At 42.8% G+C, this 26,504-nt stretch overlaps 1 protein-coding gene across 1 annotated transcript in view; it reads left to right on the top strand.

The window, feature by feature from the left end:
* Positions 1-26,504, top strand: part of LOC310866965 (contactin-associated protein-like 5) — a gene marked incomplete at both ends in the record, with an annotated part of 102,429 nt that overhangs the window by 18,570 nt on the left and 57,355 nt on the right. The window contains 4 exons of the mRNA XM_083776759.1: positions 13,220-13,367; positions 22,082-22,285; positions 24,196-24,380; positions 25,241-25,384. Coding sequence (XP_083632885.1) covers positions 13,220-13,367; positions 22,082-22,285; positions 24,196-24,380; positions 25,241-25,384 — 681 coding nt within the window. The remainder of the gene's footprint in view (positions 1-13,219; positions 13,368-22,081; positions 22,286-24,195; positions 24,381-25,240; positions 25,385-26,504) is intronic.

The raw sequence follows: 26,504 nt of genomic DNA, 5'->3' as shown, positions 1-26,504 counted from the left end.
ATTCATAGCCTAGAGGCTTCTTCGTCATTCACAGACAATATTTTGAAACTGACAAATGTATTGTATACCCAGTGAGTGTTGAAAATATTGCAAATCTCTCTCCCTCTTAAATTAGTGTAATCAGTTGCTTTGCGTTGCAATCAGTTGCAGCTGTTATTGCTGTACACAGACAGACAGACAGACAGACAGACAGACAGACAGACAAGAATGTCTTGCCATTCAGAACCTGTTGTCAGGCTTATATTTTGTCCAATCGGTATGGTGGAGTAGGTGGTTGTATTTGGTCGTCGATCCTAGCTACTCTGCTACTGAGACATTTCGATCCTGTGTCGACGTTAGACACGACCTTTGACACAATCCTGCTTCTGGTTTGACACAGATTCTGACCTGAAGGTAAATAATCTATTCCTCATCTTGAGCCAGCAGGAAGGCTCTGTTAGCTCAGTGGTAGATTTCAGCAGTTTTCCCAATTTGCCCATGGGAGACCGGGGTTGAAATCCAGTGTAGAACAGGAAGGTTTCACTGAGTAGTTCTTCCAGCACTGCTTGCAGACACACAGACACCTCAGTCTGAGTCGTGGCCCGTCAGACGCCCTGCCTGTGATGTTACGTGACCTGCGGATATCTCTTTACGGACTTGGATTTAAAGACGGCGAGCATCTGATGAGTGGCAGCTAATTAGAGACACAGCGCTTAATGAAACTCACTCCAAAGGTGGCTAACCGCGCCTTTAACCTCTGCCTTTTGGGAGATATTAATTGACGTCCGTCTGGCATTTTAACAAGTGCAGTTCAAAGGTAAGAGGCTCACTGCCTGTACCTGGTCTGAGGGGCTAATGAGAGAACAAGCTGCAATGGACTGCAAGCTCTCCCTGCTAAATCCTTTCAACCCTCAAGACAAAAAATTTGAAAATGTTGAGATGTATCACTGCTGTGCACTGCCATGGCTGCATGAAGTGTAAGCATGCACAAGAACATATACTTGTTATAAATACTGCATATAGACATATTCTTTCTTGAATATATTGATACACACCCAACACTAGAGTACAACTCTGGATCTATGAGTCTATTCTTAGCCATTATTCTATACCAGTACAATACTGTAAGAACACTGTCTGAAATGGTTATTGGATGGGTTTCCCAAACTCATATGGTGTAAGACTTTTAGTGCTGAACATGCTCAGATGCTCCTCTAGGCCGCACACAGAACCCTGTGAACATAGACATTTCGTGCATAGATGTGCCACGTAGGCCTCAGACCTCAGGTCTACCATTCTGAAATTGTATTTAATAATATTTGGACTGCTGGACAGCTGACAGTAGGCTCTCTTTACTCTTAAAAAATGGCAATGGTAGGCCTGAGGCCTACCATTGCGTGGCACATCTATGCACAGAATGTCTATGTTCACAGGCTTCTGTGTGCGGCGTAGAGGAGCATCTGAGCATGTGCAGCACTACAAGTCTTACACCATATGCGTTTGGGAAATCCAGCCAATGATGTATTCTTATAATCTTTTGTCCTGCTTAGTGCAGGCTCTTTTAGAGGACACTGTGCACACTTTCATATACTATTATTCATTATCGATGGCGCTGTGTGTGTGTGTGTGTGTGTGTGTGTGTGTTTTTGCACTGTAACTGTATCTGAACTGCTCTGCTGCCTCTGGCTACTGCATTCCCCCCGTGGGATCAATAGACTGTCAATCAAGTAATCCAGTAGCGTTGTTTAAAATCATTATTATTATTTGTATTGAATAACCGCTTGTGCGTCATTTTATGCTTATTTTATACACAACGTGCATGCAAAAAAATACTTAAAACTTTTCGCCTATAATGACATTTTGCATAGAATAGATTGATTATTAATTTGTTTGGTTAAATTAGGATTGCTTATTTTCTGTATAGTAAAATTGATCATTTTGATTTACTGTCGCACCTCTAAAGCAGGACACATTCTTCATTTCTTATGTGATAACAGTCTCTCTAGAGCCATTCAACGAAACGGGTCTTTCAGCTTTTTCAGACTCCATCCAGATTGGCTAAGATTGGCTCAGGAGTGCTCAGTTTCAAACAAAATGCCGCAAATCGTGTGATTTCCGTGAAAGTGTGCACGCACATTCCCACTAGACCGAGGAAGAAATGCCACTTGAACATTTTCAACTCAGCCTTATGGTGGTGCTATAACTGGCCGATTAGTGTTTTTACCTCTAACTGCACGGATCTGTGTAAAACTTTGTATGCACACTCCCTAGAGGCCAATGAAAAACCTTTGCCTGGAATTTTTCACATCTGCTCTTATAGCGCTACCAGGAGGCGGACATATGTAAAACACATTTTCTAATATTACTCCTTTTATTCAAATGTCACGCAAATCGGTACACATGCCCTCCATAGTCATGTAATGAAGACGGGTTTGTTTGATTTCTCATAATCCCTCCTATGATTGGCTTCTAAACTTTTCAGGAGTAGCCCGCTTTGTACCCGTTTTGGACAAATCACCACAACTCCTCAATGCAGCGTCCGATTGCGGTGACACTGACTGTGTACGCATATTCCCACTAGGCGAGGAAGAAATGCCACTTGACAGTTTTCAAATCAGCCTCATGGTGGTGCTACAACAGGCCAAGTCGCATCACTCACACACACACACACACACACACACACACACACACACACACACACACTGGATCTGTCTGCTATTATTCCATAATAATTGGCTAACATTGGCTTTCAAAGTTTGCAGGATTGGCCCATTTTGATCAAAATGCCTCAAATCATGAACGCAGAGTGCAATTTCCATGGAATTTTGAACGTACATTCTAGTCCGAGGAATACATTCCACCGTTTTTACATTGGCCTGTTATAGCGGCACCAGGAGGCCACAATAACCTACCTGACCTGGTGGAGACCTGTGCTCCGAGGAGTTTTTCTAGTTCTCTTTCTCTAACCACGTACTTTTGTGGTCTCTCCCCCAGATTCACACCTACGGTATTATTACTGGATATCGTAATAATTTGAATGTGCAAATCTCCTTCTTTGTCTGTGGGAGTCTGACTAACTAGTGGGGATTGCGCGAGAGGTGTGAAACAACAGGAACAGCGCCAGTGACTGACTACAAGCTGTTAATAACCTAATTAGTGAAAAACCAAGGAAAAAGGAGAGCTGATAAAAATGACTTGTGGATCTGCGGCTGAGGGGCTGAGCTTTGAGCTGATGAAATCTGGACTTTATTTTATGTAATATATTGTGTGAAGCGCAGAGTTACCTGAACCCTGGCCTATATGTCTGGACGTGTTTTGCTCCGTTTGATAAAAGACGTGGAGGTGTTTCAGAGATATATTGGTTTGAGAGCACAGCAGCTTTAACAAAACAATTTTTTGGGTTGCAAGTCGCGAGTAAATATCGATTTCCTTTCCATTATTATTATTTCAAAAGATAAAAAGAAAAAAAATCTGAAACTTTAAAAAAAATCAGAACCTACCCCCGAAAAGAAAAAGAAAACATAATAATAATAACAATATAATAAAAACAAAATCCATTAATACAAAACTCAAATAGGAATTTGGCAGATCTAAGCTTACAATGTTTTACATCGCTTAGAGCTTATAGATCTATTGTATTGTACACAATATTGCCTTGTATTGCAGGCTCAAGTGCTCAATTTCAAGGCTCAAGTGCTTCATTCATTATTTATTTTGTAAGTTTGGATCCCGGGGAGGAAACACCAAAAACATTATCTTTCGGAGTCTGGAGCTAGAAGGGAAGACGTTTTTGCCCCGAGGCTTTTAAGGTAGCTCAGTCTCCCTGTGAAAATATAGAGGTCTTATGTCTAAAATGTCTTAGTACTTTTCTGAAACGTGCAATCTTCAATCCACGCCTGGAGTAAAACAAATTGGCTATTAGCTTCTAGGCAAGGCTCAATGAACAAGTTAAAACACTTCCTGGCAAAGGGTCTAGGGCTGCTGATTGCTATCCCTGTTGCAGAAACAGTCTTGTGTGTGAAGAAAGACACATTCTGTTTCTAAAGTGTCGCTGTCGGGCAGAAACCTTATGGGCTATCTCCACTTTGCAATTGCTTATGTTCTTTAGTAATTTAATACCCTACTTCTGTGGTTCTCAACACTTTTCATATCAAGGTCCATTATTTATTCGGCATTTAGGGCCTTGCAAACGTGAAGCGAGGAACGCAGGCGTTGTTGCTTGGATCAACACAGGTCTCCTCCAACACAGGTTGAAGAGGGGCGCAACAGCGCAAGCGTAAAAAAAAGCTAAACTGAATCCAGGTCTGGTGAGTCGCGGGCGTGTGCACATAACGAGCATGCGCGCAACAAATTCACGGGACCACTCTGCTCATGTGATATCATATCACAATTGATATCTCAGATTATCTGTGCACCGAGCCACAGCTCTATCAACAAACCCCAGAGCAAAGCATAACATAAAGACATTACATCAACAACATGACTTTCAATGCATTCCATATACCACATAGATACTGAACATATCACATGATCATAATACACTCCATATATAATCACAGATACCCATAACAGAACTAGATACTGCATATGGTACAATCCATAAATCACATGTATAATCACAGAATCACCCATTACAGAACTAATGCCACTGGGAGGAGGCCGGGGAGGTGGAGGAAATTTGAACGCTGACATCTGAACAACAGAGACAGTCAGCTAGCATGAAGACTGAGGACAGGGTAGTGACTGCTTAAAAAGAACACCTGATTGAATGTGGGCGTGAGTGAGTTAGTTGGCAGCGAATGAGAGTGAGGGCAGTTGACATGGAGAGAGACAGCTGATTTAAAGGAACAGAATGAATTTGAATTACTGATAGAGAATGAAGGGAGATTTATTAAACCTTCTGCCTTCCGTGTCTCAATGAACTATCGCTGTGCTGGATTTTTTTTAAATGTATTATATATTTTTTTGTATTTCCTGAAAAGTAACGGTTTTGGACATACACGGTTTCCAACCAACAGCGTCTACAGCGATGTTATTCTATGAGTGAATTGAATCCCCCCCCCCACCACCCCCACCCCACCCTTTTCCTAATACTGTTCCAACATTCATGCTAGCACTCGTTAGGAGCTCAGCAGGTACTGCAATTTGTTAGACATAATAATGTACATAAATGCACGTGGGAATTGTAATGAGGATACAAAATTACCTTGAGTGGTTGCTTATAATCGTTTTCTCTATACAGGGCTGATTTCACTCAACTAATTGCATATAGTTGCCAGAATAGAAGCGTGGGCTGCGATGGTGCGCTAAAATAAATTGCATTTCCATATCTTCTCAAGTTGTCAAAGGTGCTGCCGACCGTGACTCAGCAGGAGAAATAGCTTCTATCCTAGTATTTTTAGTTCCTCCCAGAATATGGATTTCAAGTGGTGAGATCCTATAGAAGTTTAACGGTGCACACTTCCACACTCCACAGTGCTCTATACGAAGTCCCCTCTCCTTTTTTTCCCCATCTACAGTACATCAACTAAGTATCGTCGCTGAAAATAGCTAGAGATACAAGCTCACAACGCGATGCATTGCCCCACATTGTGAGCTTGTACTGTAGGTCGGCTGTTTTCGACGGATATTCGGCCCAGAATATGGGTGCTATTTTGTAAACCATGTTCAGTACTGCATGGCACAAAAGTGTTGTGACGCATTGTGAGCTTGTAGATATACCATGTTTGCTGAATGTATGCCCAAAATCACACCCGTGTGAAATGAGGGACGCTCTTGTCATCGTACATCAATTTTTGTTAGTTACATTTGATGTAAGTGTTCCCTTCAATGTCAATGGCGTCTAATGTGTTGATGTTTAATTTACGTCATATTTAGCTGAATTATCATCTCTTATCATCATACAGTACATCATTATGAATCATCTCATACTGGCCAATCAGAATGCCTGTTGCCTGTGATTGGTTAGCTGATTTGCTCGTTTACATATGACGTACACTTTCCCTTCAATGTCAATGGTGTTTAATGTTTTGATGTTTAATATTTATATTAATATTATATATATTTAGCAGAATTTGACCTAATTTCTCCGTTCATTGTCAAGGGCAAATATTTAGTGTGGGGACAAGATTTTGCGGATATTTTACCTGAATTCCCCTTTAATTGTCAATGGCAAATTTTGAGACGTGTGGGGACAAAAGCTGTTTATAGAAGGGGCTAGCGCCCCTTAAAAATAGTGGGCATAATGTTTTTAACGTTTGTTCAGTACTGGCTCAAGTGTCCTTGAGCAAGACACTGAACCCCTAATTGCTCCCGATGTGCAGGTTGGTACCTTGCGTGCAGGTGTATGAATGTGTGTGTGGATGGGTGAATGTAATGCACAATCTATGTAAAGTGCCTTGGATAAAGGCGCTATATAAATGCACCATTTACCATATACTGGCACCCCAAAAAAGTCATATTTGGAAAGCACCCACCGGGAGGACGTAGAACCTCTGCTTACAGGTGCCGCCCCCCCAGCCAATATGATTACGTGCAGTGACTAATATCACCCTCCCCCAAACACAGACTCTGTCGTGGTGGGCACATACGCCTCCCGAGTGCCTTTGAGACGTCTATACTTGATTCCAGTCACCGACTGTGTGTAGCCATGATTTAGTGGTCCTTTGGGATTAGTACAGGAAGGGTAATTGGATTTTATTATTTTCCATTTTTTCATTCAGTGCTGCTGAGGTCATACAGCTCAATATAGGGCCAGCTCTGCCGTCGCTGCAGTATGTTCTCCCTTGGTTAATGAGATGGTCAATGAGCCTTTGAGTCCATAGATATAAAATAAAATAGATCATAAGCGCCCGTGTGTTCACACAGCAGCCATGCCCCCTGTACTGTACTTGGCTGTGAAACCCGCTGGCCCGCCGGCCACTCACAAATGTGGAGGACGCCATTCATGAACACACACGCTACGGAGGCCCCTATGGATTAATGACTTCCTCTTCAATATATATTACATGCACGCACGCACACACACACACACACACACACACACACACACACACTGACTGACTGACTGACTGACTGACTGACGTAGACACACAGGCGTAGACACATATACTGTACATGTAAGGGTACTTCAATAGCACATACATACATACATACATACATACATACATACATACATACATACATACATACATACATACATACATACATACATACATACATACATACATACATACATATTTCTTTATTTGAGTCCACATTTATGAAATACATTATCAAGGGCACAAATATTTTCAGTTGCTTCTGATATCCCACGCACTCGAAACATCATGTGTCTCAGTGCTTGAGTCCAAACAAGCTCTAAATGTGCAGAATATAGGCAACACATGAACTTATACACAGCCAACATTGGTCACTTCAGTCTGTCATATTACCAAAACCGAAAGTAAATCATGGGTACAAAAAGCACATTCTCCTCCAAATAGACCGACTGCCTATAATGGAGGAGATTGAACAGTATGTTGCAAGCTGCTTTACTTTACACTTGGACAACCCCATAATCCTCAAGCCTCTGACCACTAGCCTGTGGACATGGCCCATGCTGCCAATTGTGCCAAATATAAAAGCAATGAGCTGACACGTATAGCCCAGTTGTATAATGGCCTGTACTAATGGTTGATATTTTACTTGTTTAGTAAGGAAAGCTTCCTCTAAACTTGAATCAAAAGCACAGCCAACTTCCAATAGAAAAACCTCTATGCTGTTCTCGTCAATTATAATGACTGGTGTATTTGCAGTTATATTTGCAAATACGGATGGGTCATTGCATTGAAACATTTCTGGTTTCACACAGGACTTTTTGTGACATACATACATACACAAACAAGAAACCGTACATGTATGGGTATAGAACAAATACTTGACTGGGTGTGATTGCACAATGAATGGCGCATACAGTGAGTGACACCAGGGACCTCCACAAGCGCAGTGGAAGGAGAGTAAAGAGTCCTTAATGAACAGGAAACCGAGTCGATACAGGAATAAAAATAATGAAGGCGCCGTGGGGGTTATAGGAGGGACTGTTTACGTGAACAATGACTAACCTCAAGCCCCGCGCTCCGCTCCACCGGGAGTGAAGCCTGTAATTGATGCTTCGCGCTGCAGAGGACAACAGAGCTACAAGCCCATGACACGTTTGATCCTGCGATGCTTGTGAGCTTGTAGATCTGCGGTTCTCCTCCGGGGGTTTTGCTTTTTTTTCCGAGAGGACCCTGCTGCACGCCTGGTGTCATAATTGGGAGGATGTATTGTCGCGTGGGTGCCTTTTTGTTTTGTTTTTCTTTCCAATGGTGGAAAGAGAAAGGGAAACGTCATGGGAGGATGAGCGTGTCCTCCTCAGTGTTGCCATGTCTGTTTATTGCGACCGAACATCGCAGTTAATAATGGAATCGAGAATTTCCCGTCAGTGTGTCGGGCACCATCAGTGTGTCGGGCACCATGGTGCCCAGGTCTCATGACATCATGTGACATGCGACCTGCTTTTGCAGTTAAGCTCCATATATTATATGGAGATCCCTGATGTCATCACTATTGGCCAGCAACTCTACATCTGACCTCAAACCCTTAGATCTCCATATATGGATATATTTCAGAACCTGTTCTGACATTCCATATGTTGATCCTTCCCCATCCATCCTTCCTCTTCGATGTCTCCCTTTTGACTTATACCTGTCCATTCAAATTTCAAACTCTAGATGTGCCTGCCCCAACGTTATTAGTGCAGCCGGCAGCTGGCGAAAACTAGTAGTCAATTGAAATAAACATTATATGGTTGAACATGAGAAGTATGTGTAATTATGAATATTTATTATTAAATTAGGCTTCACTAGACTTCTCAACAGGCCCACCTGTCCATTCAAACTCTAGACGGTCCTGCCCCAAAGATATTAGTTCAGCCATGCCCGGCAGCCGGCGAAAACTAGAGTTCTCAACAGGCCCGAAAATTAAGGCCCGGCCCTACCTGGGCCCTCATCAAACCCTGTACACTCAAGAGAATGTACCCTTAGATCTCCATATACAGTATGGAGCTGACTTGTTCTGACATTCCATATGTTGATCTGACCTCATTAAACCCTGTACACTCAAGACATGCTCCTTATATGACCAGTACAGAATACTGGATGTAGGCAGATTATTATTATTGTTTCAAAATCTTTCTGAAAATAGCAGATTTTCTAGTGCTCATGTGGCCTATAGTCGCTTCTTTAGGGCTTGTTTTCATAGACATGCATGCCATTTGGTTTCTTACTTCTCTCACGAAATCTGGCAACACCTGGTCCTCATCACAGTATTCCAAGTAGGGACCGGTGAACCCATCCTGAGGGGTGTGTTGCACTTGAGGCATAATGAATGACGCACATAGATTTTGTGTCGGAGCTGTTGCTAAGTCAGCTTAATGAAGTGCTGGGGATGCATTGGGGCTGAGGCTGAGACGAGCGACACTCTAGCCTCATAGCCAGTGTCCATGCATTAGACACTAGATCACATTAACTAGACAGCCAGACTATTCTAAAATGACTGGCATCAACATGGCTCTTATGCTGACTCCGCTCCCCCAAACACTTTCATTTTCATGCGTGGGGCGGGCCGCAGATTATAGTTTTTTTTTTTTGCATTTGAATGTGAAATTAATTGAATCCATTTGAATATTATAAGAAACGCGTGTTGACAGTGAAGGGTGTATAGCATTTATTCTTTGACAGCTGTTGGCCCATGCAAGCCCCAAGCGAGACGGGCCAGGGTTACACGCACAAAGACAAGAACAATAGGATTTTTTTTCATTAGCCAGATCCCCAAATGAAGGCGATGAATTGAATACATGTATAAGTCCTGGGCTGATTGAAAACATGAATATGTAATCCATGTTTTTGATGAGAGCATCCATCGTGCTCATCTGTATACTTCCATTTGCCTAGATGCTATTTTCCCTTCCCGAGCAGCAGCTGTAATAATATACGCACGCCATGGAAAACGGGGGATACGTTAAACCCCCAGCGAAATTATTAATGCCTCTCTCCCTCTCACTCTCCCACAGACATGAGTTAACATGCCGGCGCCTAAGTGCTTAGCTTGCATTTCCGCTAAGACTCAGTCACCAGGCTCCACTTAAATTGCTCAAAATAGGGACGGACTGGCATAAATCACAGTAACAGCCCTAATAGTTACCTTGTAGTCCTGTCTTCTTCATTATCTACAAAGGAGACACATCTTGCTGCTCTCGGGGCCCCTCTGAGGCATATTTTCTGTATGTGCACGCGTGTGTGCACATACAGATTATTATATTATATTATATTTATAATATTGATAGAGTTAAGTGGAGACACATGTACAACGCCTGCACACATGCCATGCGTCATCTGCGTGCACCATTTTAGCAGTTCATACCCTTTTTTTGCCTATATTCCTCCATGTTTGCCTTCATTTTCCATCGTTTGACCACCTGGGACCTGCAGCGGGTCCAGCCAAAACATTAGCGCTAGAGTGTGAGGTGCTGCAGAGGTCCAAAGAGTTTAACACATTTCAAAACGGTGTACGTTTAAGTCACAGGAGCATGGTTTACATAATTATCAGAAATATGAACTTTAGCCAAATATTTTGTCTTTCTTTCTTGTTTACGTCTGAAAACCATCATGGAAGTTTAGTAGGTGCTCTAGCACAGTGGTTCCCAAAGTGGGGTCCGGGGACCCTTAGGGGTCCTTGAGGGAGTTCCAGGGGGTCCCCAGCTAAATGATAGTTAGGAACCAAATGGACCCTTATGGGTCTGTAACTCAGAGAGTTAAACTTTGATTTTAGAATATACATTGGGGTCCCAGAGATAGAAATGCTGGACCGTAGCCTAATTCAGGTCAAACTGGGGTCCTTGACATGAAAACGTTTGGGAACCACTGCTCTAGTACCACTACCACCTCGTGTCTATCTGTACACGTGCATGACCACAGTGCACAGCGGACCCACTTTAAACTAAAGAACTGAAATGGCATGGTGGCCAAACAATTCCAAGTACAAGCACTATTTAAAGGCATGATATAAGCAGGCTAAGTGATCGTCAATTTAATATCATCACATTATTGCAGGTAGTGATAGTAACAGTACTCTAGCCTACCTGTTCATATTATTTTGGGCAGCTGTTGTTGATGATGATTCTACCAGCGTGAACCAGCATGAGACATTTACAATGATCTACTCACCTAATGGCGCAGAGCTAAGTTGCCTGTTTAACATACTTCCGAAGTGTGTACCTTGTTTAAGTCACAGATGCATTTTCATATTGTGAATATATTAACTTTGGCTGAAAGCTTGTGTTTAATCCACATGGGTTATTGTTTACTACTTGGTCGTTTGCCGGTGTCACGCAGCTTGACTACAAAACCGTGCGTGCGTGCGTGCGTGCGTGCGTGCGTGCGCACAGTCATGGAAAGCCCGGAGCTCTGTTGTCAACGATCCATCTTTCCGTAACTTTCCTAATGCTCGCCATTATCGATTTGGCTTCGTCACCTGCCTCAAATCCATTACGAGGACTCCAGGTGATCAGTCATGTGGTGGTTGTTTGGCCCAGACTCCTACATTCCTCTCTCTTTATATTTGTCTCTGACACTTTCTCTTTCTGCATGTCCCATGCACTCCCCTCTTTCTCACCTGCTCTCTCTCTCTCTCTCTCTCTCTCTCTCTCTCTCTCATTTGCACTTTCACTCCCTCTTTGTCTCCCTCTCGCTTACTTCTCTCTCCGTCTGTATTTACTCCCTCACCTTCTCTCTTCTATCCCTCCTCTGTCTGTCTGTCTGTCTGTCTGTCTGTCTGTCTGTCTGTCTGTCTGTCTGTCTGTCTGTCTGTCTGTCTGTCTGTCTGTCTGTCTGTCTTCGCTATCTTCTATCTCTCTGTCTATCTCACTCTATCTCTCTTTCTATCTTCATCTTTATATTTGATCACTTCCCACCCTTTCTATTTGTGTATGTTTGTCTGTTTCTGTCCTGTCCTGTCCTGTCCTGTCCTGTCCTGTCCTGTCCTGTCCTGTCCTGTCCTGTCCTGTCCTGTCCTGTCCTGTCCTGTCCTGTCCTGTCCTGTCCTGTCCTGTCCTGTCCTGTCCTGCCCTGTCCTGTCCTGACCCCTCTCTCTCTATCTCTCTCTCTATCTCTCTTTTACACCGTGCAGACAGTTGATGCAGTACCAGGGCGGGTGAACGGGAAACAATAATGACAAAAGAATAATGACATCTCAGAATTTCACCAAGGGGTTTTTCATTTGTATCTCCCATGCAGGCAGAAGACAGAATGTGAGACACCTCGTTTATTTTCCCCCTCCTTGCTACATGTCACAGTGGTCATTTCTCCCCCCCCCCACACACGCACACGACCGACTGTTCCGCCGGATATCCTCATATTTGCCCAGCCACGCCATACAGCGATTTTTATCTCTTTTCATTAAATAGCATGTTGAAGGAGAGTGAAAAGGACGGTGCCCTTGGGTTTGCCTTGTCAGCACTAAGTCGTTTTCCGGCCCACCATACCATTCAAAGGATTTAGGCACTACAGTAGCTGTAGTCTCCTATGGGTCCCAGACGCACCACTTTGCAGAAAGACATTTTCTATTAAAAAATAAAATAAAGTCATCAATTTTCTATAGATTTAAGGTCAATGCAGTTAATCTTGATAATTGTTCTGTAAATGCACTTATCTGTTCCCTCCTCTGGGTGGCTTTTGTCATAAAATGGACGATTGCGGCTTGTCACTTTCTGTCATCGCTCTCTCATCATTGTCTGTCTCTATCTTACCAGTGGGGGGGTAAAGTAACTTTACTTTTATACATTTGAAAACATGAAATGGGACATTCTGAATTGCGAGTACGTTCTACCTTCGGTACTTTAATTACATTTTTATGACGATATTTTTTATTTTTTATATATATATTTTTTTATGGAGGGACAGGAAATGTTGAGAGAGATGGGGGGAATGCAGTAAAGGCCATCGGGATCGGGAGTCGAACCCATGGCACACTGCCAGACTGGATTGCCAGCCAAGGTGCCTGGACCACTGAGCCATGGCCCAGGCCTTTTACGACAATACGTTTGTACTTTTACGAAAATACAGTGACTGTTGAATTTCGGGACTTTCACTTACATAGTACAGGGTACATTTACTTAAGTATAGTGTTTAAGTACTTTATCCACCACTGTCTCTGTGTGCAGAAGTTTGTGGGGAACATGAATTCGGAGGGCGTGGTCCAGAACAGACTGAGCCCCTCGGTGAGGACGCGCTTCCTGCGCTTCGTTCCCCTGGACTGGAACCCCAGCGGCTGGCTGGGCCTCAGAGTGGAGGTGTACGGATGCTCCTACAGTGAGTCATTCATACCTGCATGTTTTCATTATGGGCCTCAGAGTGGAGGTGTACGGATGCTCCTACAGTGAGTCATTCATACCTGCATGTTTTCATTATGGGCCTCAGAGTGCAGGTGTACGGATGCTCCTACAGTGAGTCATTCATACCTGCATGTTTTCATTATGGGCCTCAGAGTGGAGGTGTACGGATACTCCTACAGTGAGTCATTCATACCTGCATGTTTTCATTATGGGCCTCAGAGTGGAGGTGTACGGATACTCCTACAGTGAGTCATTCATACCTGCATGTTTTCATTATCCACTTAAAGGACAACTTTAGTTTTTTTCAACCAAGGTTCATGTTTTAGGTTGTTATTAGAGAAACTAAAAGGTGAGTGTTAATTCTCTTTCATTTGCTGCTTTCTTTCGTTTTAGGGATTTTAGCAGTTTTTGACAGGGGGGCGGGGGCATTCGAGCATGGGGCTAAATATGTATTTATTTACAAAATATTATGGCGATTTTTTATTATTATGGCGATTTATTATTTACTATAGTCCTACTAGACCCCAATAAATTACATCTGGCCACAAAAGATCACAGGATCTATTGAATGTGACAAACTGACATATTGAGCCTATACACACAGTATAAGCCTTCCCCCAGTAGGCTACCTTCACATTCAGTAGATCCTGTGATCTTCTGTGGCCAGATGTAATTTCCTGGGGTTTATTAGGACTATAGTAAATAATACAAAGATAAATCACCATAAGATTTTGTAAAAAAATACATATTTAGCCCCATGCTCGAATGCCCCCCTATCAAAAAGAGCTAAAATCCCTAAAACGAAAGAAAGCAGCAAATGAAAAGAAATTAACACTCATCTTTTACTTTCTCTAATAACAACCTAAAACATGAACCTTGGTTGAAAAAAACTAAAGTTGTCCTTTAAGCCATTATATAAGACCTGGAGGCTGATTCTATACAAATGCCTTCTCAAAACGTTTTTCATGTCAAGGACCCCCAACATGATATGTATTTGGCCGCGGACCCACCATCTGAAAATGCTTTGTGTCACATGGACCCCCAGAAGAGAAGATTTGTGTTACTTTCAAGATTTTGCAAAACCTTTCAAAGACAGTTTTCATTTCTTTTTAAATAGCAGATGTACAAGCTCGCAGAGCGGCACAAAGTGATGTGAGCTTGTAAAAGGTAAATAAATGGTAAATGGTGCATTTATATATAGCGCCTTTATCCAAGGCGCTTTACATGGATTGTGCATTTACATTCACCCATTCACACACCAATGCCGGAGGAAACCATGCAAGGCACCAACCTGCAAATCGGGAGCAATTATTAGGGGTTCAATGTTTTGCCTCTTTGACACTAACTGAGCCCGGGTTCGAACATTCTGCCACACTACCCCTGAGAGCAGCTCAGGTGTAGAGAGCAGCTCAGGGGTAGAGCAGCTTAAATGTGGGAGAATTGAACTATTCCTTACCTAGTCACACTTTCAGATTGATTGGTCAAGCCACTGAGAACAATGGTGGAGGAGGAGGAGTTTTGTTCCTTGGGGTACTATTTTGTATTGCGGTTTTCGAAACAAGGTTACACTTTTTTTCCCAGCAGCATGACATGAATATGACGAAAAATAATAAAAATACAAATAAAAAAATTGAATGTACAGTATAAAGAAAAAAGATGAACAGAGATTAGTGCAGAGAAAAGAGAGGTTAATAAGAAGACGAAACAAACAAACACGATGAGAAAGACTTGATATATAAAGTTCATTTTCAGAAGCGATTCAAGAAGAGCTGGTCTTGGATCCTCAGGCAGGGAATCTGAGGACATAACCGAGGATCTCAGGATGGGGACCTGCACATCATAGTTGGGGGCGCAGTTGCAATGTCCTCCCACAGTACAAATCTGAAAAATCAATCCAGAAACTTTCAAACCTGAGAAGAGAAGCAAGGGTGTGAGTCGTAACGTTTCTTAGAGTTTCGGTTTCTTTAAAAATGATTATATTATATATTATATATACTTTGTTGACTGGTGTCCCTCATGGGTCTATAATTGGACCCTTCATTTTGTCCCACTCTACTGTACATCAAAATTTGTTACCGAAAACAGACGATATACAAAAATAATCACAAAATGTTTTCAGAAATGTGTTAAATTGGGGGTCCTTGCCATGAAAAAGTTGGAAAAGCACTGCTCTAATCACTTCATGTAGTAGAGTAGTTTGTTTCTCAGCTGATTATACAACCCACGTCGCTTGACCTATGTAAGGAGGTCAGAGTCAAACATCATGTCCAGATGTTAATACAATATAATTTATACAATTGGGGGTGGCAATTGGGGGTGGTTGTATTTGTCTCCCTGCTCTTCTATTGAGACACATTTTGACCTGATGGTCAAGATTCAGTTAATTTCCTGGGCAAGAAGGCATGCTCTATTTAGTCTATTAGCTCAATGGGGAAAAAATAGAACATGTGAAAACCTGGTTCAAATCCGGAGTAGAAGAGGAAAGTTATATAATTCAGCTAAGCTTTAGAGGAAGATAAAGCAGTTCTACTGCTTTTAGAACAGTTTTGGAAGAAGAGGGCTCTTCTAGAGATAGGCAGAGAGAGAGAGAGGGAGAGAGAGAGGTACTGTAGCAAGCATGATGACACCAAACATCACATCAAACCAACATGAGTTTTCTAGTCGAGTCCCTCTCTGACCTTGATTTCTCCAAAGCCATTAATCCTCTCGCTTTACGATATAGGAGGAAGCACGGCTGGGCAAACATTTGAAGGTTTAGTATGTCTATATAATCTAACGATTGTGGGAATTCTGGCGATTTAAGTATCGCAAAACAAGGCAAAAACTTTCCCAATTTAGAGTGAAGAGCGTGTGTTTGTGTGTGTGTGTGTGTGTGTGTGTGTGTGTGTGTGTGTGTGTCGGTGTGTCGGTGTGTGTGTGTGTGTCGGTGCAAGTGCCAAAATGGATTAGCATAATTTCCAAACTGAACATAACAGATTTTAGATAAGGTCATCAAAGGAATCATCAGACATGTTGAATTATGATAACATCCACAACGGCAATTTACAAATAAGGGGGATCTTGAAATATGTGTCCTCTTCTCAGTACAACCATGGGATCTCAAAATATTCACTCATATTTCAACATTAACGCTGCACTAGGCAAAGTGCTGCGTTAATGTTGTTTTTGCACGCATCCTGACATTTTGATTCTAGAGCCAGCCTTGTACAGAGGTAATCAGGTTATTCTTTTATTATGGATATGGTTTTCCGGGTTGTTTATGCTGCTAGCATGCATAAGGCACAGTTGAGCTGAACACGGGGATAAAAAGCTGTGTATTATAGCGTTGAATACAACTATTTTTTATACAGTAAATAGTTACATTGTGTATTTTGAGCTGAGAAAGTGGGAATTATGTAACTAAATTACCTTCGTTATTGTCAATACTTTTCTCCTATTTATCGGTATAACAATGAACATTTTGACAAAAGGTTCTGAAGGTTTTGACAAAAAATAACATATTTCCTTTTTACATCTATTATTAATATCACTTATCATTAAAAGCATAGGTCCAAATTCACAACGGCCTTTCCGCTAGCGTTACGCCGTAACGCTAGCGGAAAGGCATTTACGTGGAAATGGCCGTGAACTTGACGCTCACGTAGGTTGGTCGGAAACTCTGTCAAATCCTACGGGACGTCTTTAGGTGGCGGAGAAATTTGCGGAAGCATACACTTGCGTATAGATTTATTCAGAAGGCTTTAGTCTTCATGCTGAATCAAGAAATTGTTCCCAAATCTCAGATAAAATATGTAGGCATGTGTCCCCAACATATTGGTCGATCAGCACATAAAAAAATGATAGCCTATATATATATATATATATATAAAAGCCGAGTATCACTTGCCTAAATGCATGCATTCTAGAGGCAAGTTAGCCTAGAGTCCCATACAGAAACTGCCCCGCATGCACGACACCTTTTTATTTATTTATATATATTTCTATCATGCGCGATTTGCTGCTCACTCAGCAGCCTTCGAAATGCAACGGTTGTGAGCTTGTAGATCGGCTCTCGCGCATGTTAAAAAACAAACTCACAATTATAATAAGAACATATAGGCTTATCTGCATTCTGCACTGTACGAATCCAACATTGTTTAGTGTAGTAATGCGGCGCCTGCAGTAGGCGGCAGGCCTATTGAAATTGTTTTGTTACGGAGCTCCTTGAGTCAGTTGACTGACTGTCGGTCGGTGTGTGTGTGTGTGTGCAGGGTGTGTGGGTGTGGGTGGGGGGGGCAGACAGCAGCGTGCTGCCGATCCGATTCACATTGGAAAATGAATCAAATAGAAGACCACATTAGCCTAATGAATGGCATCAGCGTGTGTGAAAATCGGCCAGTCATATCATAGTTTTAAGCCAGCTCACCTCCACTCGCGCTTGTTCACAAACATGACGGACAGACTTTATAATAATGTATATTGATATTGATCACATGCATGGATGCCACACACAGAATAGTTTAACTCACTGGATAAACTCACTGGATTATAATTTCTTCAGACAAGAGAATCCCAGGTTTACGAGGTAGGCCTATAATTATTCACTTATGAATGTATAGGCTAGTCTACTGTTCTTTATCGTGCAAACCGACAGTGTCGAGGGCCCATGCCCCCCCCCCTCTCTCTCTCTCTCTCTCTCTCTCTCTCTCTCTCTCTCTTTCTAGCTCTCTCTCAAAAGACGACTTTGCATTGACATATATCCGCTAATTTAAATATCGGATATGTTTTACCTCTGCAAAGGTGTGAGTGAGCACCCGCCTTGGTCCCGAACTTAATTAAATAAATTATAATTATATTGCTTCAGCGGAGCACGCACCGTTGTAAGCTTGGAAATCTTTTTATTTCCTTTGGTGTCCTTTGATGGATTGATGTCAGTTTGTACATATATAGTAGCCTACAGTGGTAATATACAATGGTGCAAAAACGACATAACATAAAAGCCCTAACTGTCCTGCTCCTACATGTGTAGAATTATTAAATTAATAGAGTGCGGGCTATATTCATAGCAGTGACCGCGGCTGTGATTTCTTTCCAGCAATCATTTTTATTGTAATTTGTGAAGCCGCTATATAGTCTGTGGCTGCAAAGCCTTTTTTCTTTTCGGATCTCAGACAAACTGCTGTCTGCTGAGTCATGCTTGAATCCTTTTATGGTGCGATATGGGGCGTGGATCAATGCAGATGAGGTTGTCGGGTGCTTTTCTGATCACTTTGCACCCGCTGCATTCAGTATGACATACACCTGTGATACGCCTGCGTACCTGTGGTACACACCACTCTCTGAATAACACGTCATCTCAACGTAGCTTGATCGGACGGATAAATACGATATCTGTTTCCGCCACCGTTACACTCTGGCGCATTTCGTTTTTGAAGAATCAGGACCATAGTGTTTTGCCGCTTGGTTGGGGGCGCAGTTGCAATGTCCTCCCATAGGTTTGGAATTGCTGTACTACAACAATAAGAATAAACAAATGATGCTGAGAAGCAGCGACATAATGCTTCATTATAATCCCAACAACACACAGAATGTGCTCTTTTACATAATGGTCCTGTGTTTCTTTGTTGACTGATCTTTCTGCAGTTCCTACCCCGCTGGTAAAAAATATAAAAAAATAAATATAGCTGCACGGGGGGCAACAATGAGCTGTAAAAGTGTCTGGCATTTTGTGAGATACGAGGAAAAGCGCTGAGCAGGCGCGGTGGCCGGCCAGCGTTGACAGTGACACAGTAACATTAATGGAGCCAGACCGTGACACGTCCTACGAGCGAGTGGAGGAGCCAGCTTGGCTCGAGCCATGATCCCCCTAAACATACATTGATGCTGACTCCATATATCAACTAATTGTGTTTTCTTCACAATACTACAATGTCACACTAAAGTATAACAAACACAGCAAACCAAGACGCTCACAACACGTTGCGGGCTTGCATAGATCAGCAATTCCTTGCTATTGAAATGAAAACTTTTTGAAAGTAACTATGTTGTGTGCCTGTGGGTATTTGGCAAATGGAAAAGTAGAGCTTGTGACTAACTATTGAATCCAGGGGTCCTTGAGGGGGCACCGGTGGGTCACCAGAAAATGTGTATACAGCATCATTTTAACCACTTTATCCATTGTCCACTGATCAAAAATAGCAGATCTACAAGCTCAGAGTGTGTCACTTTGTGCCACGCTGCAATCTTGTACATGTGCTATCTTTGAACAACTTTTGAAAAATCTTGAATAATGCAACATTGTTTAACACAGATCTCCCGGCGTGGTCCATGCAGCCATAAGACATTGTCAGATGGGGGGACATGTCCATGGCCAAATACACAAAAAACCTTCTAGACACACAAAGTTTCCACCCGACAGTGACAAAACGTAGGAAGGAAGTCACTGGGCGGGGAGTAACCTTCCACACCTCTGTCACACAATCACAAAGCAACTCTAAGTCACTAACTGATGAGCCTGTGAATTACCGCATTAAGAAAGACAGTTCTAATTATCCCTGAGCGAGCAGTTTCATAACCGCCGACCGATTCACTGCGTGAGTCTCTTGTATTATGCATGTGGGAGGGATGAGACGAGCGAATGCTGTTAAAGTGCAGCCCTGAACAGCATATTGTTGGAACCTTGATATAAGAATGAGGAAAAGAACATGGAAAATGGAGTCGTAAGATTTCAAAGGAAGACGTCATTTCTCAAACTCTTTTGATTAATCCTTGATGATTAGAGACATTTGAGCGATGAATCACGCAAGCAGCAGAGCGAGACAAAAGGGAGGGAGGAATAAAGTTCAAGAGGCAGACAGACGGAGAGAGAGAAACAAAGACGGATAGCAAGGAGAGGAACAGGGGAGAGATATGAGAGAGAGAGATGGACGCACACAGACAGACAGAAAGCATTGCTATTCAGCTCTCATAGTATCGCATTACAGACCGGCAATCCATAAATTCATGAATCTATGCATGAGTGTCTCTGGAGCAGAATTATATCTAGGTAAAGCTGGGGGGAAAAAACTAATAACTGGTCTCAACCATGTACAGGACACAGGGAATCAATTGAGCACACACATAGTCATAGTATAGTAGGCTACAGGCAAAATACCTGTGCGCGTTGGGGATTCTCTCCATTTCTGTCATGGCGTTTTCCCCCATACAAGTTCCGCGGCGTTAGCTTTAACCCAAAATATCTACATATAGTTTTGCATACAGCACCATTGTACAACGGTGTAGTAAAAGCTGCATTGTCAATTGTGTATAGAGTGTATAGACTGTATACACTCTCTGACTTACAAATGAATAAATCAATGCTGAAGATTTTAACTGTGGCGGTCATGCGCTGAACCCTGAAGCCATGATACGTTAAATGAAATTGACTTGTAAATGACAAGGAAGTGTATCGTAGTGAATCTTGTGTTACATCTACCAGCAGTTAATTGCCTTTCATATCCCATTATTTATTCATTTATTCGTGTTCATAATGACAGTGTACTGTAATGGTGAAATGTCATTTTGCGGGAGATTGTACACGTATAGATTTACATACAGTACACAGTGAAGGCGTTTAAGAGACACTCGACAGTGACCTACAGCCAGCCCGCTGAGAGGTAAGCTCATATTTCTAGGCCTGTCACAATCACGACATTTTCCTTGACGATTGTCGCACAAATAGTTGCGATTAGCGATTTGATTGTGTTTTTGGCACTGAACATTGCAACATATAGTAAAATAAAAAAATACATTTGTATTTCTTTGTATACAAAATCACACCTGTGTGAAGTGAGCGGTGCAACTGTACCGTGTGGGGGTACAGTTAATTTCAATTAAAATAGTGGAAATAGTTTGTGACACATTGTGAGTACACAGTTCGCCCATTTATGTTTTTTTATTTAAAACTTTCAACATGGAATCAATTATTATGATTGTAACGATTCTGTAAAATAATTGTGATTATCTCAAATAATTGCGCTTGGGCAATTATGTATTAATTGCAACAGGCCTATATGTATACCTCGAACACAACATGAATGCACACCATGCAGACGACAGAGAATGCAGAGATAATCACCGTTTTGTTTTCATTTTCACTTGCTACTTGCAATGAGCATAATGGAGGAACAATCTCCCTAATAGACTCATTTGAAAAGCTAGTACATAGCTTCACAGTTAACTAACACTACAATCTAATCTGCTAGAGCATCTCTTTACGGCACGGCTCTACTGTGTACGTGTGTGTGTGTGTGTGTGTGTGTGTGTGTGTGTGTGTGTGTGTGTGTGTGTGTGTGTGTGTGTGTGTGTGTGTGTGTGTGTGTTGTGCGTGCGTGCGTGCGTGCGTGCGGGTGTGCGTGTCGGTCCCTCTTGGCAGAACATTATGTTAAGAAGCATCTCCCATGAAACCCTATAATGGTCTTGAATATTCCATGAAAGCAAAAGCTCAATCTGTGATTTCTTCAACTGATTGCTGTGCTGGGATCATTTTAACTTTTGTGATCATCTCAGACTGTTTTGGAGTTGCTTGGTTAAGTATTTTTATTTTATTGAAATGTTAATGTTAATGTTAAGTAATTTAAAAAACACAGCCCCCTCACTCATAAGGACAATATCAGTCACCAGAGCCAACGACGTGTGTTTTATTCTGTGTGTTTCTTCTGTGTTCTTCTCAAGAGTCCGACGTGGCAGACTTTGACGGCCGGAGCTCTCTGCTGTACCGGTTCAACCAGAAGTCCATGTCCACGGTGAAGGACGTGATCTCTCTGCGCTTCAAGAGCCGCCAGGCCGAGGGGGTGCTGCTGCACGGGGAGGGGCAGAGGGGGGATTACATCACCCTGGAGCTGCACCGCGCCAAGCTGGCGCTCTACCTCAACCTGGGTGAGAGTTAACTGTTCTATACCTCAACCTGGGGGAGAGTTAACTGTTCTATACCTCAACCTGGGGGAGAGTTAACTGTTCTTTACCTCAACCTGGGTGAGAGTTAACTGTTCTATACCTCAACCTGGGTGAGAGTTAACTGTTCTATACCTCAACCTGGGGGAGAGTTAACTGTTCTTTACCTCAACCTGGGGGAGAGTTAACTGTTCTTTACCTCAACCTGGGTGAGAGTTAACTGTTCTATACCTCAACCTGGGGGAGAGTTAACTGTTCTTTACCTCAACCTGGGGGAGAGTTAACTGTTCTATACCTCAACCTGGGTGAGAGTTAACTGTTCTTTACCTCAACCTGGGGGAGAGTTAACTGTTCTTTACCTCAACCTGGGTGAGAGTTAACTGTTCTATACCTCAACCTGGGGGAGAGTTAACTGTTCTTTACCTCAACCTGGGGGAGAGTTAACTGTTCTTTACCTCAACCTGGGTGAGAGTTAACTGTTCTATACCTCAACCTGGGGGAGAGTTAACTGTTCTTTACCTCAACCTGGGGGAGAGTTAACTGTTCTTTACCTCAACCTGGGTGAGAGTTAACTGTTCTATAACTCAACCTGGGTGAGAGTTAACTGTTCTATACCTCAACCTGGGGGAGAGTTAACTGTTCTTTACCTCAACCTGGGGGAGAGTTAACTGTTCTTTACCTCAACCTGGGTGAGAGTTAACTGTTCTATACCTCAACCTGGGGGAGAGTTAACTGTTCTTTACCTCAACCTGGGTGAGAGTTAACTGTTCTATACCTCAACCTGGGGGAGAGTTAACTGTTCTATACCTCAACCTGGGGGAGAGTTAACTGTTCTATACCTCAACCTGGGGGAGAGTTAACTGTTCTATACCTCAACCTGGGGGAGAGTTAACTGTTCTTTACCTCAACCTGGGTGAGAGTTAACTGTTCTTTACCTCAACCTGGGTGAGAGTTAACTGTTCTTTACCTCAACCTGGGTGAGAGTTAACGGTTCTTTACCTCAACCTGGGTGAGAGTTAACAGATTATGTAGAAACCGTATGGGTGAGAGGATGGGAGGGGTTGGCGTTGGTCCCTTCATATGTTTTTACAGTGTATGGGTGATAGGATGGGAGGGGTTGGCGTTAGTCCCTTCATATGTTTTTACAGTGTATGGGTGATAGGATGGGAGGGGTTGGCGTTGGTCCCTTCATATGTTTTTACAGTGTATGGGTGAGAGGATGGGAGGGGTTGGTGTTGGTCCCTTCATATGTTTTTACAGTGTATGGGTGAGAGGATGGGAGGGGTTGGCGTTGGTCCCTTCATATGTTTTTACAGTGTATGGGTGATAGGATGGGAGGGGTTGGCGTTAGTCCCTTCATATGTTTTTACAGTGTATGGGTGAGAGGATGGGAGGGGTTGGTGTTGGTCCCTTCATATGTTTTTACAGTGTATGGGTGATAGGATGGGAGGGGTTGGCGTTAGTCCCTTCATATGTTTTTACAGTGTATGGGTGATAGGATGGGAGGGGTTGGCGTTAGTCCCTTCATATGTTTTTACAGTGTATGGGTGAGAGGATGGGAGGGGAGGGAGGGGGGGTCACACTTAACTGCTCTCAGGGGGATGAAAGGATGGATTGATGGGCCCATTTTAAGCGATCGGCGTCATGGGAGAGGTCCTGCACGATTTACAGTAGCTGTGTGTGTGTGTGCATGTGTGCGTGTGCGTGCACGCGTGTGTGGGTGGGTGGGTGGGTGTGTGGCTTTTCCAATCACCACTGGAACATAACTCTCTGTCTCTTCCTCTCTGTATCTATCCATCATTCTATCATTTTATCTACCGGTATCTATCTAAGGGTTCACTCAAAGATCAGCGGAGGTTGTTCAGAGTGGTTACAGGATTGTTGTTGTTTTGCAGATGACACCAGGCTGAGGTTCAGCAGTGGTCGTGTGGCCGTCACACTGGGCAGTCTTCTAGATGACCAGCACTGGCACTCTGTCCTGGTGGAGCGCTTCAACAAGCAGGTCAACCTCACTGTGGACTCTCACACGCAGCACTTCCGCACCAAGGGAGAGGGAGACTCCCTGGATGTGGACTACGAGGTGCATGGGTTTCGTCATATGGGAGAATAGAAGCAGTTCCACAGACTGCTCATTACAGCTTGGCCCATTTGTTTTTTTTATTGCGGTATAGAATGTACAATTACACAAGAATAACTAAAAATGGTAACACAAAAAAAAGCCTTGATTGGCATATTATTTCAATTGTGGTCCGATGCCAGACTGTTGTGTCCAATCCTGATTTTGGAACATTTTGAAATTAATTTGAAAAATGTGTTGCTTTTAATGGTTCTGAAGTAACTGTAGCTGCTGTCCATGGTTCTGAAGTAACTGTAGCTGCTGTCCATGGTTCTGAAGTAACTGCCACTGCTGTCCAGGACTCAGGAGGGTTACTTATGACCCCTGGCCAGGCCCCTGGGGGCCACATGTGGTCCTTGGTGTGGCTACTCTGATGGTAGACACCGGAACAATTTTTGTGCCAACTGTGGTGTGGATCAGAGCAACAGCGCACGGTCGAGCCAGCCTCCCGCAATTTGAATAAAGGCTAGGATAGTGAACAAGTGAGCAAACAAGTAAATCTAAAGTACACCAAAACATAACTTAAGCCCTATACAAAACAAATTGAGGTGTAGGGTATCCAGCTGAATGCAAAATCTCTGAGTTTTGATTCAGTGGAGTGAAGCTGTTTGTTCAGTGTCTGTGTCACATTGAAAGGCTTACTGTACATTTGACTGAATGACTGACTGGTGCAGTATAAGTGCAGTATGTAAAAGGTGACACCAAAATAAGACAAAAACAATAAGATGAGTCTAAAAGCTTTAAAAATATGGATTTTATTATTTTTTATAAATTGTGTTACAAGCTCTAAATCCTTCTAGTAATTTTTGTTATTTTCTTCAAAGCTGAGCTTCGGGGGCATCCCTCTGCCTGGCAAGCCTGGCACCTTCCTCAGGAAGAACTTCCACGGCTGCATCGAGAACCTCTACTACAACGGCATCAACATCATAGACCTGGCCAAGAGACGCAAGCCACAGATATACAGCGTGGTGAGGACTTTTACTTTATAGTACCAGTAAGACACCTGAGGGCGAGGTCGCGTGCACGCATCCGCCTCGTTGACGGCAGACTGTTGGGCGAGCGCTGGCGCTTTGGTATGGGGGGACAGATCAACATGGAATGAATTATGTACTGGCCATATAAGGAGCATGTCTTGACTGTACAGGGTTTGATGAAGTCAGATCAATATACTGTATGGAATGTCAGAACAGGTCAGCTCCATACAGTATATGGAGATCTAAGTGTGATAACGGGGACATTGTCTTGAGTGTACAGGGTTTGATGAGGGCCCAGGTAGGACCGGGCCTTAATTTCCGGGCCTGTTGAGAACTCTAGTTTTCCCCGGCTGCCGGGCGCGGCTGCACTAATAACGTTGGGGCAGGCCCATTTAGAGTTTGAAATTTGAATGCACAGGTATAAATCAAAAGGGAGACATTGAAGATGAAGGATGGATGGGGAAGGATCAACATAATATGGAATGTCAGAACAGGTTCTGAAATATATCCATATATCTAAGGGTCTAAGAGTTTGAGGTTTGAGGTCAGATGTAGAGTTGCTGGCCAATAGTGATGACATCAGGGATCTCCTGGGCTTACCTGCGACAGCAGGTCGCATTTACTATGACATCAGGGTCTCCACAACTCCATCCTTGATGATGATGATGCCACCAGGTCATACGACACACTAACTGACAGGAAATGCTTGATTCCATAGTTAACTGTGACCTTCGGTCGCAAATAACTTTCTATCTACTGTATGTGACAACTGCACCCCTCCACTGCATGCTCACTATGGACTGTACCTAAGTACATTTACTTGACTACATGTACTTCAGCACTTTTTAACGTTCACTCCACTACATTTCAAAGACTCAATATTGTACTTTTGACTACACTACATGTTTTGGAATGGAAAAGGCAAACATAATGAATTAACCACGTTGATCTACAAGCTCACAGCATGTTGCAATGTGACCCATTGTGATCTTGTAGATCTGCTATTTGCTATTATTATTATTTAAGCAAATGTACACACAGATATACAGCATGGTGAGAATGCACACTTTATTAAACCACCTTGCAACAAGTCATTAGGTGTTCACGTCTCACG

This window comes from Protomyctophum parallelum (genome assembly GCF_964188405.1).
Source record: "Protomyctophum parallelum genome assembly, chromosome: 11".
Lineage (NCBI taxonomy): Eukaryota > Metazoa > Chordata > Actinopteri > Myctophiformes > Myctophidae > Protomyctophum > Protomyctophum parallelum.
Note: the sequence above shows the minus strand (reverse complement) of the source record. Positions and strands in the feature narration are given on the sequence as shown.